Source organism: Oreochromis aureus, linkage group 15, assembly GCF_013358895.1.
Source record: "Oreochromis aureus strain Israel breed Guangdong linkage group 15, ZZ_aureus, whole genome shotgun sequence".
NCBI lineage: Eukaryota > Metazoa > Chordata > Actinopteri > Cichliformes > Cichlidae > Oreochromis > Oreochromis aureus.
Genome location: NC_052956.1, coordinates 23,794,772 through 23,808,694, shown reverse-complemented (window position 1 = coordinate 23,808,694; position 13,923 = coordinate 23,794,772). Strand labels below are relative to the sequence as shown.

Genomic DNA, 13,923 nt, shown 5'->3' with positions numbered 1-13,923 from the left:
CAAGCAGGGTTGTATCACATTATTAAAAATCTTAGTTGGACTCTGTGAGCGATGAATTCTCCTTTACATCTTACATCTTAACTTGACCCCATGACTTTTTCCATCAAGGTCTAGGAAACGTGTTTAAGAAAAGACATCATAGGGAATTTTTGGACTCTACACCACACTGCGCCAGTAAGCACCCAACAACCTGAAGCATCGGAAAAAAAAGGCATGGCACAGCAACTGGGGAGGCATCTGGAGCCTTTGGACAACACTATTAAATTCCAGGCAAGCCCTCACAAGGTGCAGAGAAAGAAAGAGAGAGAGCAACAGCGCGAGGCAGGAGTGGAATAACACGAAAGGTTGAGAAGGAGAGAGACAGACGAGTGGAGCTAGACAGAATGGGAGAGAAACGGTGAAGACAGACAGAGAGACAGGCATGAGTCAGTCTTCCCTGCTCCTCCTAACCTTCCAGCCTTGCTCTCAGCTGGCTTACATTCCTGTCCGGTCTTGCTGCTCCTCATCTCCACATCTCCACCTCTCACTCTGGCTGTCTGCTGCTCTGTCCACTGCTGTGTTACTGTAAGTGCTTTGGAGAGCAGCTACTCCACTCCAAGAGTCCAAACATGGCTTAAAGTGGACATGTTCAGCTTCTCCTAATGTTCAGTCTTGTGTTCTGCTCCACAGGTAGGTGTTCACGTTAAAAATGCCCAAAGTTTGGAAATATAATGTCAGTATATGAACAAGTAATACCCATAAGGCAAAAATTAGGCCTCAAACTACTCAAATTACTCTGATTTTTTCTACTCTTGGCTCTGTATGATGTCATAAAAAAGCACAGAAGCTCCTCCCATATGCTTTAAAAAATCTTCTGTTTGCCAGGGACAGCCAATCAGAGGCTGTGTCCTACTTAGAAAATTTAAGAAGAAGTTTTATGCTAACATTTTTTATGACTCAATAAAAAAAGATTGGATTTGAATTTCAGTGCACAGTGCCTGCAACTTTTTAAGTATTTTATCTGTTTTTAATTTATTTTATTGGTTTGAAAGATATGTCAGGTGCTTGCTGATGTGTGTAAATTTGCTATATAATAAACTAACTTGATTAAATGTCTGTGAAGGTTCTCAGTCATCCAGGTCATCGTAGTCAAAGGAGTTTGCAAAGAAAAGCGTCTGGACTTCTTTGAGTTGCTTGAAGACGTTTCACCTCTCATCCGAGAAGCTTCTTCAGTTCTAAGGTCAAATGGCCGAGAGTCCCAGATTTAAACCCAGTGGGAGTATCCCACTCACATCCTGGGCCATCTGACCTCAGGAATTCACATGACAAGGTGCGGCCAGGTTTCACAATGAGCTCACCCGAAATCCTGGCTGATTAGGTACCACACCCGCTTTCACACCTTGGCGCATGTGATTAGAGGATCACCAGGGGGTCCTTTGTCCCTCTTTGGGGGGATACTCCCACTGGGTTTAAATCTGGGACTCTCGGCCATTTGACCTTAGAACTGAAGAAGCTTCTCGGATGAGAGGTGAAACGTCTTCAAGCAACTCAAAGAAGTCCAGACGCTTTTCTTTGCAAACTCCTTTGACAACTTGATTAAATGGCTCACACAGAGTATGAATTGAGGGAATTTTTGCCTCTAGGAAAAATGTTTCAAGCTGTAGTCAAAGTGAGGTCATTGCAGTTAAACGCTATGTGTTTTAACCTTTGGTTCACCAGGATGTAGCTCACTTCTATGGCGTTAAGCCTCTACAGGAGTGTGCCTAAAGTAAAACTCGTCCGTAAATTCTGACCACGCTTGCAAGGCTCTGAGAGGGCCATCTGCATGCAGCCCCAACGTATATGTGCCGACAAACATGCACAAACATGCAAAAACTGAGAATGTGTAAGCAGACCTGCGTGCAGGCAGGTTTCATAACTAATGTTAAAGTACAAAAATATTCCATTAAGTGGAAAAAAAACTTGTCAGGAGGGTCAGGAGAAGCTAGTGGAATAATTTCAGCTGGTGATTCTGTTTTCACAACAGAGTGATGCAGTTTATAAAAATAAATAAATAAATACATGTCGCCCAGCACAGCATTGTGTCTATTCGCATTTTTGCAGAACCTTTTTACATGATGATGATGATAATAAAATGCTCTTTAATCTCTCCACAGTCTTATAGGTTTTTGCAAGACAGCCTAAGACCAGATTTTTAACAAAATATTTTCAAATTTCTTCTGTTCACATCTTTAAATAGACTTGTCTGCCACTGTAGCTTGTAAAATCTATACTTCGTATTTGGTTTGAACACCTCATATGCCCTTAAAACCAGATTCACTAGGGCCCACGTCCTCATTTTAGGTTCGAGAGCGTTTTAGTAGGTAAAGGTGAATGCTTGGACATGAACTGAGCTGCGATTTCGGGAAGGCCTCGAAGGGGACTGGCGACGGGTCACAGGCCTGGCAGATCCCCAGGGGAGGAAAGGTGGGGCACATAAACGAGAATGAACAGCTTGCAGAACTGAGGGAACCTGTATAGATGAGAACCGGAAGGAGCATGTTTGGAGGCGTGGTCCCGCTCCTGAAATTCCGATACATAATCTCCAGTTAAGTCAGGCATATCCATGTGCTTCAAACAAGCAGGCTGTTCTGATACTATGGTTTCACGTAAGATTCAAAGCTGAATATTATAGTTCAAACATGGAGAGCAGGACCCTCTCAAAGGTCAGAGCACACATGAACATATGAAGCATGTTATTTAGCACATGTGGGTTGCAAAGAGGCTTGCAGCAGCGGCAGCTTAGGCAGCTTAAATAGTGCACCCTGATATATCAGGTTTACCGAACTGAAGCGTCTCATAAGTCATCAGACAAAACAACTGAAATGAGCTTTAAATGAGATCAGCTCTACTCAATGACACACCAGAACTAATGCTATGCTCAAATTCACCCGACATTAATGGTATTCATAACACAGCAGAGCAACCACCTGATCTAGTCTAAAAAAAACATGTGATTAGCTAAACTCTCTCTCACTCTCTCTCTTCACTGGCTAGATTCCCTAAAGACTAAAATCTGACTCCAGAGGAGGTACAGAGGTTTACCTCCCACTTTCACTCCAATGTAATGCAATGCTGAAAGCTTATTATGACTTTTTTGTCAAATAATGCCAAAAACATTACCTACATTAAGATTTAAGGTTGTTTTGACTTAACATATTCTTAACAATTAACCTAAGTGATATCAGAAGTGATGGGTAAAGTCACGAAAATAATACCCAAGAGGTAAAAGAAGCCATTTTTTAACACTAACAATAACCCTCTATGAAAACTGGAAGGTTTCCTCCTCTCCCCTCTCTTATGCTCTGAGTGTTTATTATTTCTCTCCAGTAACAATAATTCTGACCTCCAAGCCTCGCCGGGTATTGAAAATCAGATCATTTACAATATTTTGGAGCAAAAGAGCCTCATTTTAAACACAGACTTCCATTAAATGTTTGTTTTAAGAGTCCTTGTTATGATCTGGTTCTCTTCCAGCGTTTAGTCACAGCAATTACGGAAAACCTCAAACATTAACAGTGGCTGTTGGGCGGTAATAAAAAAAGCATTATCGGTTAATCTCGGGGGATCGGCAGCTGTGTGCAAAAGCTGACACAGAAATCGTGTGCACCTTTAAACACCCTTGCGGTTTATTTTACAGACTCTACGTTAGCTATACAGACCAGAATGAAGATGGAATACAAATGTGCATTAATAAATGCTAATTAACCTGAAAATTAAATATTTTGTCAGGTGAATCTGATGTTTTACCACCAAAAGTCACTTTTAATTTAGAGATTAAGTTTTGCTTTCCAGCCAAAGGAACTTAAAATAATAAATGCTTCAGATATTTATGATCCAAGTTTGTGTAAAATGATAAGTCAGGCTAAAATGCTCAGTAGACTTGATGCTAATTCTCTGTTTTAGTTGATTTTTTTTTTTTTTACCTTGATGGCTGCCTGCATAAGTCTAACCACCAGCAGAAGCAATACAATGCTGATGATACACCACAGACTGCTCTTTGTGTCTGACATGTGATAGTTTATGCTGCCATTATATACCTCAGCGATTCAGACTCCAGTTACACAGCTAACCCATCAATGTGTTTACCCTATCGCATGGTATCCGTCACTCACACTGGCAATTGCTTTAATTACACAGATCATGCTCAATTTTTCATCTCTAATGGTTACTCTACCTCCATGCACCATGATGTCCCCCATTGGTTGGTGAAATCTCTATGAGGATTTTTGCTGCCACTGTCTTGGTGTTTTTAAACTATGTGTAACAAACGAGGGATAGGTCTGGGGGTAGAGACCTGTCAATCACGACACAGACCTACCCTAAAGCACACACAGCTTTATTGTCCTTTTTGACTCTAATGGAGACCATAATTTACTAAACGAACATCATGTTTTATTAAATGAGACTTGAAGCTAGTAATTGAGACTATATACTCACAAGGAAAGTATTTACTGAGGTCATAAATCAACAGAGAACATTTTCCCATAGACTTCTTTACAGTCTGACGTCTCGTTGCTACCTGTGTGGTTTAATTAAAAAATAGTGTCTACACTCTGTGTTTGAGGGGATTTTTTTGTCTGAAAAACAAAGAAAAACAGCTTTTCTCATGGAAACAGATGAAAGAGACAAACAAACAGACAAAAAGGTGCATGTGTTGTGGCCCATTAATCATGTGTCATGTGACGCATTAATCATTAATGTGTTGTGGCCCATTAATCATGCGTCATGTGACTGGAGGAGAAAAAAACTGGATGGGAAACACTCTCTGAGCCGGAGGACTGCTTGACTAAGACACCGAACTCCCAGTTGCTCCACTGGAGCAGCGCAGAAGAAAATTGTTTTTACTGGGCAGCTACCAGCATGTCAATTAGTCAACGAGACTCTAAAAGTGAAGTATGTTTCAAAATTTCCTCTTTGAAAAATAACTGTTAAAATAAACCGTGAGTCATGGGCAGAGCTTCCTGCGCGTGCATTTTTCTTACTGTAGATGTATTTTAAGCAAAAACTTTCCCCCTGATATCAGTCAGGAAAACTGGGACAAAGAGTTAACTGACTCCTATGTAACTGTGTGTTATGGGAGGTGGGAAAACTGCTAGCAAAAAAGAAAGAATGCATGCAAAACCTCAAGGCTCTGCATCAATTTATAGTTTTGAGGTAAAGTCATGTTCTAATAGGAACAATATTATAAGCCAAATGAGGGGGAGAATAAATCCATCTGAGGGCCAGCTGGGCGTTTCATGTCAAAGAGGTGCAGGCTGGGATTAATCCTGTCCCATTTTATAAACTGTCAAATTCCAAAAAAACTAACAAAAAATAGAGTCGACTCAGACGACACGCAGCTGCACTATGTGAAGGAGCTGAAAGGAGATGGAGGTGAAAGGTAAACGCTAAGAAAAGCTGTTTCCATGGCACCAAGGAGTATGATTTGTTTATTTCCAGCCTCCGTCTTCAGTTTTGGATAAAAGATTATAATCTTAAGCGTCTTTAGAAGATTCGTCATTCCTCTCTAAAAGCAGTAAATCCGCCTGTGCTCGAATCTACAAAACTTGAGAAAAACATCTTCGGTTTGCTTCCTGTCTTTGTTGTTTATCGCCTCTGAGTACACCATGGTCCATTTCTATCTCTGAGCTTATGTCTGTTTTTCATTCCTTTCCCTGTAAGGCTGGACAGATCTGACGAGGAGTTCAACAGGAGGCAGGCTGCGCTAACTTCGCAGGGGTCAAAAACTGTGCGCACTCCCCACACTCCAAGGCACCACGATGACTTTAAAAAGACACTTAATGCTATCAGAATAAAGTCTGATTTATTCCCATTCTTTAAGCCGGAACGACAGCTTGGATCCATTAAGTTTTAATCATCACCAAATCCTTTGTGATTTAAAGGTGCAATTAGATTTTCATAGTTTTTAAAGTCCCCTAGCACCAAGTAAATGATCACACGATGTCTGCAGGCACCTGCCAGGGATCAGAACCGGTGACTCAACGAGCCACTGAGCCAACTACTTGGACTTCTGGGCTCAGTTTGTCCCGAAAACAACAAAAATCTCCTTCAACTGAAGCTTCACTCATGTAGCTCTTATTTATAAGAACATCTGTTGCCCATTAATTGTTAACCCTTTGAAGCCTTTATCCGTTTTTTTTGTTTGTTTGTTTGTTTTTTTCAGTTTTCACACTGTTACATGGAGATCTATGGCACAGCATCAGGCTCAACAAACCGAACCCTTTACTGTTCAGCTTTAGCCTTGGTACTACAGTTCCCAAGATGCTTTGGCTAAGGCAGACAGGAAGTGTAATGTTACCACAGAGTTTTAAGTAATTGCTGGTTCCTCTTGTGTTCATATTTGTTTTCATTTGGTTTTTATCAGGAAGCACACACAATGACGTTCATCCCATAGTGAAAAAGATGCCATATACCAGATTTAGCTGCTAGCTAATTTACCTCTGCAGTCTGTGGGTACATAGACCCGATATTAAATGGGGCTAATGATCTTTTTTCTTTGGTGCCCAACTTTTAAACCCACTACAATCTACTCTTCCTTTACGCGGCAGAGTCTAAAAGTGTACAAGTGATATTAAAAAGGTTATTGTCCATTAACTTTTTATTAACTATAGTTTATGCTTCTTTATGTTTTTGTTGCATATGTCGATAACCAGACTTGCCTTCTTTGGTAGTGCCCACAGTCTGCAGCGGCGCTCCGGGACCGGACGGGTATTCGGGAGTGACGGTGACGCGGTAGGTGGTTTGAGGCCGAAGCTCGTGGAGCACGGTGGTTATCTCCGTGCCAGTGGTGGTCGTCTCCATCCTCAGGCTCTCATCGTCAACCGGTTCATAGTTGAGTCGGTAGCGAATGACCGGTCCGGGAGCTGCTACCCATGACACTCTGAAGCTGTCTGTGGTCTCTTCAGATACTCTGAGGTTGCTAACTGGGCCTTGTTCTGCGACACAAGTGAATCAGACACCCTCAGCTTTAACTGCATATCTTTACTCATTCATGCTGCCACTGTCCAAAACCTGAGCCTATTGTTCTGCAGTAACCTGCAGCAAGCAACGTTGCGAAGCAATCAATACACCTTCCAGTTCAATATTACACTTAATCACTTAACTTTTTCTATCACAAGTTTGGTCTTGGTATTAAAAACAGGTTTTCAAAAGTTACATTTAACTTGTTTATATCTGTACTACACTTTTATGTTGATTAACAAAATATCTTAGCAGTGTGGAAAAAGAAAAGCATAAATACATTTTTTATGCCAGTTTAAATACCTTCTAACGTGGTCTGATAGCCAGTCACAGGCAAGCTTTCCCCTTTCTCGTAGTGGGCGTAGATGTTGACTTCGTAGCGAGTGTAAGGGTTGAGGTAGGGCAGGAAGGCAGTGAGGGAGTCCCCGGGCACAGACATGGACACAAAATGCCCATCGGGGTCATCCGCCGGCCTGAACTGAACCAGGTAGGACTCGACATTGATGGCGTCCGTCTTCCATGAGGTCCTAAAGCTTCTGGAGCCAATCTCTGAGAAGGTCAGGTCCTTCGGTGAGATCAGTTCTGGAGGAGGAAGAAGATTTTTTTTAACTTAACAGGGTTCACCAGCTAGTTCCTTTTTTGGCATAAAGAGTGTCTTCATGACGAATTAAGGAGAAGAAGAAGATGGTTAAATAATTAAAATAAAACAATACAGCACATTGCTCTGAGATAAAAGATGATTATTCTCTAAAAGAAAATTATTGTGCGTATAAACTCAGATGTGAATGGTAAAATCATCAATAAACTGTAATCACGCGTTACTAGCCTTAACCTCAACCTTAACATTTGAGGTTAAGGCTGGTAACATCACCCCAATTCTGAGGCTATCCTCGCACTGGGAGGTGGATTTTCTTTTCATGACGGTCCCATTAATGTTTCATTCTATTAAACAGACTAGTGACTGAGACTGTGAACTAGACTTCTATATAATCTGACTTCTTTCTTTAACCAGAGGAGCTGCTCCCTGCTGGTAATTGAGAAGAATGCAAGTTTAAGGTTTTCAGACCTGGAAGGTAAGCCAATATTTTATATAAAGTCTTTCCAAAATAACCATATTAAGTAATGCCAGCATTGCATTAGATTACGTTTTGGTAAGTTTGCAGGATTGCTGAGCAGTTCTGAAATGATGATCATGTTACAGAACAACAATTCATTTTAATAGAAATAGTAAAATGTTACATCAAAGTCAGGGTAAAGATGTTATCTTAGGTTATTACAATGAAAATGTAAAGTATTCAAATCATCATACAAAACTGTTTGTATGGTATCCATCTCTGTGGAAATTCTTTATAGCATTTTTAAATCTTGATAACTTTTTTTTTATCATGATTTGTGTTTTACCAGAAGTTAAAATACAGTTTTGTGTTTAATTCCACAAACTAAACTGACTGACTAAATGTGGAACAACTGAGATATTTACAGGTGGTTTGACATCTGTTTTCAAAATGGATCGGTCATCAGAAGAAATACATTCCTGGTCTGGCTCTGACATTAAACTGGGCTGTATGTAGCCCAAAATATGTGTCTGACATCTTTGATATAGTGGGGAAAACAGCATCTTTCTCCAAATCTGGCTGTTAGTTAAAGGTGATTCATAGTCACATGCTGCATCTGTTAAATCAGCCCCAGATGTGATTACCTATGAGTGTCCCCTGTCGTGAAAAGGGTCCCTTAGGAGTCCTGTTGTTGCAGAGTCCACACTCGGTGAGCTGCTCGAGATTTTGTTTTCCCACTAGGTCATTTGAGATTAGACCCACCACAAGCAACCCTGACTAATTTATTCATTGAAGTTTGCAACTTATCTCCCTGGTATTGATTTTTCAGACACAATGAACACATTACTTCAAGCAGCTGGCGAACAGGCTCAGACTTGCATCATCAATCAGCTCAGTCTTTCTAGTGGAAAAACTAAAGCAGTTCTACAATTCGTATTTTCTGGAAGCTCTCTTTTTTTCCTGTCTAAGGCTGTTATCCATAGAGCATTAGAGACAGATGGCACAAACACAGATCTCTGAGCTTTATCACGGTTTAAAATGGTTGTTCACGCACATAAACCATCATCTGAAATAGACAAAAGTAGAAGAAAAACGGCTGACCTACAAGGCCGATAATATCTGACAGTGCCATCATTCAGCATCAGGAGGGCTGAAGCCCGCTACCAGAGCTCTTTAAGTTGGGCTCCTGCACATTCTCTTTGTTGACATAAAGTCATTATTATATAAGGATTATATAATCAGCAATCAAAGCTGGTGTGAGTCACATTTAACACCGCCAGACGTGGAAGCTCGTTTTGGCAAACGCTGAGCGAATATTATTGCCCTTTTCTAAGAGGATGAAACAGCATTTGTGATTTAACATGTTTGGTGTTTAAACCCAACTACCAGACGTTTCGGGGTGGGTGATGACTTCAGTGCAAAGAACTGCACTTCAAAGTTTTGTTTATGTGACAGACAACACACCTGACAGCCTGCATAGACTTTGTGTGGTAACACACTGAGTCATCTGCTGCTCTGGCTCAGTTTAAACAAATGCAAATACATCTCTGCAAAGGACTATTTGACCCTATTTGCACATGCAGAAACTCTCCCTGTCCTTGAAAGATCAAAAGGTGGACATGTGTTTTACACATTGAGGCAAAAAAAAGGTTTTAGCTAATAAAGACATGCTCAGAAAAGGGACATGAAAGTAATCATGTCCATGTGGATGGCTGATGGTACAGTTGTGTACTCTCATCGACCTCACAGGGTGGTAGAGTTGCAACCGACTGCACGTGTAACAATAACATTAGTTAACTGGTAGATTTAGAACTAAAGTTTAAAAAATAAAAACATTTCTAATTATTGTACTAAACCCATGGATTCATCAAAAGGATTGGCATTGTTCTTAGCACTGTATGCAAATAAATGAAAGCAGCTTCAGCTGTTTGGTGGTTAGGAGGAGGAAACTGTTGTTTGGTGTGGAAAATCTTGAAAAACTAACAACATGTGTTGAACTTGTTTAAAACAAATAAAGAAAGAAAGCAAGATAAATCTCCAAAATTAACCCCAAAATAGAGACCAACAGGATGCTGGACTTGTTTATAGTTTTTGATGTTGTATTTCTTTTTCATTATTGTGTGAACACTGAAAACTATACTTGCTGAACAAATGGAAATGCTTGAAAGCAAATTTTATAATATCTATCTATCTATCTATCTATATATATATATATATATATATATATATATATATAAAACTAATAAACTGTGGGCTGTTTCATACTCCATGGTTGGTTCTGTTGAGCTACCTTGTGCCAACAATTAAGCAAAGTTTATTCATAAAGTCCTTTGAATGTAATTTAGCAAATGTGAAACGGAAGGATAAAGATCTGTTTCTATCCATCAACATAAAGAATATCATTGTCTGCAAAGGAAATCAGAATTCAGAATTCATCTAAAACAGCATAAAAATTGTGTGGAAAAAGTTTTCAAGGTTTTAAAAAAAATATATTTTTGTATATTTAGCACTGAGCTTTTTAGCTTTTGCACTGTACTCAAATGTAACAGGGGCTGATCTGATCTGAATGAAGGTGTTCAGCTCATGAATCCTGAGAAATGAATCCTCCAGTGTAACTGGGAAGCCTCAGAATTAAAAGCCAAAGAGGTAAAAAATGTGCTGAAATCAATCATAAAGCAGTACATTTGTTGCAGACTGGTGATTTCAAGATCAACAGTGAATGGTTCAAACCTTCAAACTTAGTTTTCACAGAATTATAATGTTGATGCTGGAGTATTGGTATACAATTCATAGTGTATACTACAGCTTGGCATTAAAAGAAATCCTATAATTATGACGCTGAATAGCCTTAATATGCTCTTGATTTTTGGCTGTAATTGAAAAAAGAAACAAAAGTAAGTTCCCTGACTTCATGATATACGTCTTGGACATTGCCTAGATGTCCTTTTCAGACTGTGTTCAGTCACTGTTTTATACAATCAATTATTATAGATTATAAAATAATAATAATAATAATGATAATAATACATTTTATTTATAGGCGCCTTTCAGACCCTCAAGGTCACCTTACAGTAGCACGTAAACAATACCATAAAAAACATTAAAAAAAAATGTATATATAAAAATGACATAAAGCAGATATCCGCAATCAAAAGAAGAGTAAGAATGTCAAACCTCCAATTTCTGACTGTTTCCCATTCCAATTAACTTTCTGAATTTATTCTAATCTGCAAGTTTATAATGTAGATAAAAGAGGACAAATGTTCACATTAGTTTAAAAGTAATCAGTTGCCAAATTAATTAAATTACATAGACTTCTGTGATATTTTGTTGTTGTTTGTTGTTTCAACCATGATCATGTTTGATAGGGATTCAGTGTGTAAAACTGATTAACATCCAGCTTTACAGTTAAAGCTAGGATGTACGCAACTTCATAAAGCAACCTGAATTAGATTAAAATGAGCATTGCTTTCTTTTCTTACATAAATAATACAGTCCAAATAAAGACTGCATAAAAAAAATCAAAAAGCAGAAACATAATATATGTATCCATCAAAAGAAAAAATTAAATCTTATGCTATTCTATAACCCTAAACACAAAAGACAAGCACACTGGTCAAACAAAGCCCAGCATAGCACAATGTCATCTGCATAGAGGATTATAACCACATTACTTACGTCTCTGGAGGATGTTGCGGAGTTCCTGTTCAATCCGAAGGCAGATGGACTGAATGAGTTCTTTGGAAATCCTCTGGAAGGCATCAAAGTCTTCTACAGTGTACACATGGGTCTCTGCAGGTGAATTAGCAATGGCCTCAAGCTCACTTCGCACAGCATCCTTAACACCCACAGCAAAGATCTCCACATCAGCATTTCTCAGCCTGGTGGCCGGCTCTTGGAAGGCATCGGATGACTTTCCATCAGTGATGAGGATGGTGACACGAGGAACATTGGCACGCGCTCCTCTGGCAGCCTGGAATATCTTCTCCTTCACATAAGCCATGGCCCTGCCGGTGTTGGTGGAGCCGCCACGGTATGGGAAATTTCGCACAGCCTTGACCACGGCACTTAGATCGTGGTGAGTGTTCAGGTAGAACTCAGGGTGAGGATCCCTGCTGTACTGGACCAAGCTGATCTGAACTTTGTCAGGCCCAATGTCAAAAGTATTGACCAACACCTCTAGGAAGGCTTTTACTTTGGCAAAATTTGCCAGACCAATGCTATAGGATCCATCAACCAGAAGGACAACATCAGCCTGCACATCCACACCAAGTGAACACTCTGGATAGAAAGAAAAAAAGTACAAAGTTGACTGTTAAATTCTTTACTGTTCAGTGAATATGATATCTAAAGGTGTTTATTCTCGTAGAAAGTTGATAATGAGCTAAAGAATGGTGGTGTTGAGAAAGATTTAATAGCATGTGCTAGTCCTCTAAAGATAATACAACATTTGAACAACATGTTACAAGGGCGCTTATAGACAAGTGAAAACTATAATTGATTAGAATTTGGCTGGTTTTTCTAGTCAAATTGGCAGCAGTGCACAGTTTCCAGTGTGGCTGCAAGTCCACAGTGTATTATTTAATCAGCGTGTCAACCTCCAAATGCGATGTACGCTCATTCTCCTCAGTTGTGTCAAAACAGTGATCCTTCAGTCCAGGTGGTATATACCACAGCTCAGATCACTTTGTCTTAATGTTCGACCTCAGAAGAATCAGGTCATTGCAGTACAACTCTATGCTAATGCACTCACCCTGGGGACAAATTTACTGTGCATAACTCATGAAAGACCATGCTCTTGGTCTTGCTCCTTACCCAACTTGCTGCTAGCATGACTGAAAACTCCAAATTTTTGAAGTTCTGAACATCCAGGGAGCCATTTGAGTGATTGGACATGCCAGAACAGATGACCATTAAACTGAGATCAGCCACTCTGAGGCCCCCTGAGGTCTAATCAGGCATAATACTAGCTCTAACTCTATCCCTCTGCTATCAGAATTTGTTTTTTTTTAAATTGCTATCCAAAGTCTTGGCAATCATTGGAGAAAATAAGGAAGTATTCTAACTAACAAGCATTGAAATCTATGAACATTTATTCCAAGAATCACATTTTTTTTTGTTTTTAAGATATAAAATTAGTGTTCAGGACTAGAGCTAGAGGAGATGACTCAGACATCGCTGGTTTAAATTTGGTAAGCTTTTTTACGGACCTGTTCCCAGAACTTTTTGATTGTCACCTGCAATTTTTTTAGTCTGACATGTGAGCTGATACAATGTTTCCAGGTTTCTTTGCATTATTTACAGCAGAGCGTTGAGTCAGTACAGTTTGCCAGAGCATGACAATTAAACCACTGATACACTTACAGACATTTTATTCATTAATCTATGCTGGTAGTCAAAGAGAAGTCTCTCTATAAACTTTTACTTTCATTGTTTGGTACTCACCCAGTGAGACTCTAACTGGCAGAGTCTTCTGCATGGCCGTGATGGGCTCGCTGGGTGTCAGTCCCTTCAAGGCAAACAGAACGATTTGGTACTCTGTATCTGCCGAGAGACCTCGGACCACCACCGAGGTCTGGCCTGCGCCCACATACAGTTCCTGACGCATGCTGCCAGCCATCATGGGGATCAGCTGAATCTTGTATCCGGAAACATCTCCGATAGAGGGGTCCCACGTCAACCGCATGGACTTTGAGATTACTTCCAGGACCTGGAGATTGGAGGCTGGCTCAACAACTGCAAAAATCAGAGATGGAATCACAATTATAATGTCATATATTTGGAAAAATTAAATAAAAGATAAGAGACAAAAAATAAGAGTGTATACTGCAATCTACATCAAACTACAGTTTCAACCATATTAAAGGGTAAAAACAAAGGTACAAAT

The 13,923-nt window shown here is 39.8% G+C and overlaps 1 protein-coding gene and 1 long non-coding RNA gene across 6 annotated transcripts in view; one reads left to right on the top strand and one right to left on the bottom strand.

The window, feature by feature from the left end:
• Positions 1–13,923, bottom strand: part of col12a1b (collagen, type XII, alpha 1b) — a 153,728-nt gene that overhangs the window by 124,315 nt on the left and 15,490 nt on the right. For 4 of the 5 annotated variants that reach the window (XM_031751530.2, XM_039599428.1, XM_039599429.1 and 1 more), the window contains exons 9-12: positions 13,482–13,772; positions 11,715–12,317; positions 7,285–7,563; positions 6,681–6,956 (exon numbers count right to left, since the gene is read on the bottom strand). The exons of the other annotated variant lie outside the window; for it this stretch is intronic. In XM_031751530.2, coding sequence (XP_031607390.2) covers positions 6,681–6,956; positions 7,285–7,563; positions 11,715–12,317; positions 13,482–13,772 — 1,449 coding nt within the window. The remainder of the gene's footprint in view (positions 1–6,680; positions 6,957–7,284; positions 7,564–11,714; positions 12,318–13,481; positions 13,773–13,923) is intronic. 5 annotated transcript variants of the gene reach the window in all.
• On the top strand, positions 7,385–13,608 carry LOC120433323. Its single transcript, XR_005608495.1, has 3 exons — positions 7,385–7,468; positions 7,994–8,054; positions 13,486–13,608. It is a non-coding gene; the product is annotated as an uncharacterized LOC120433323 (long non-coding RNA).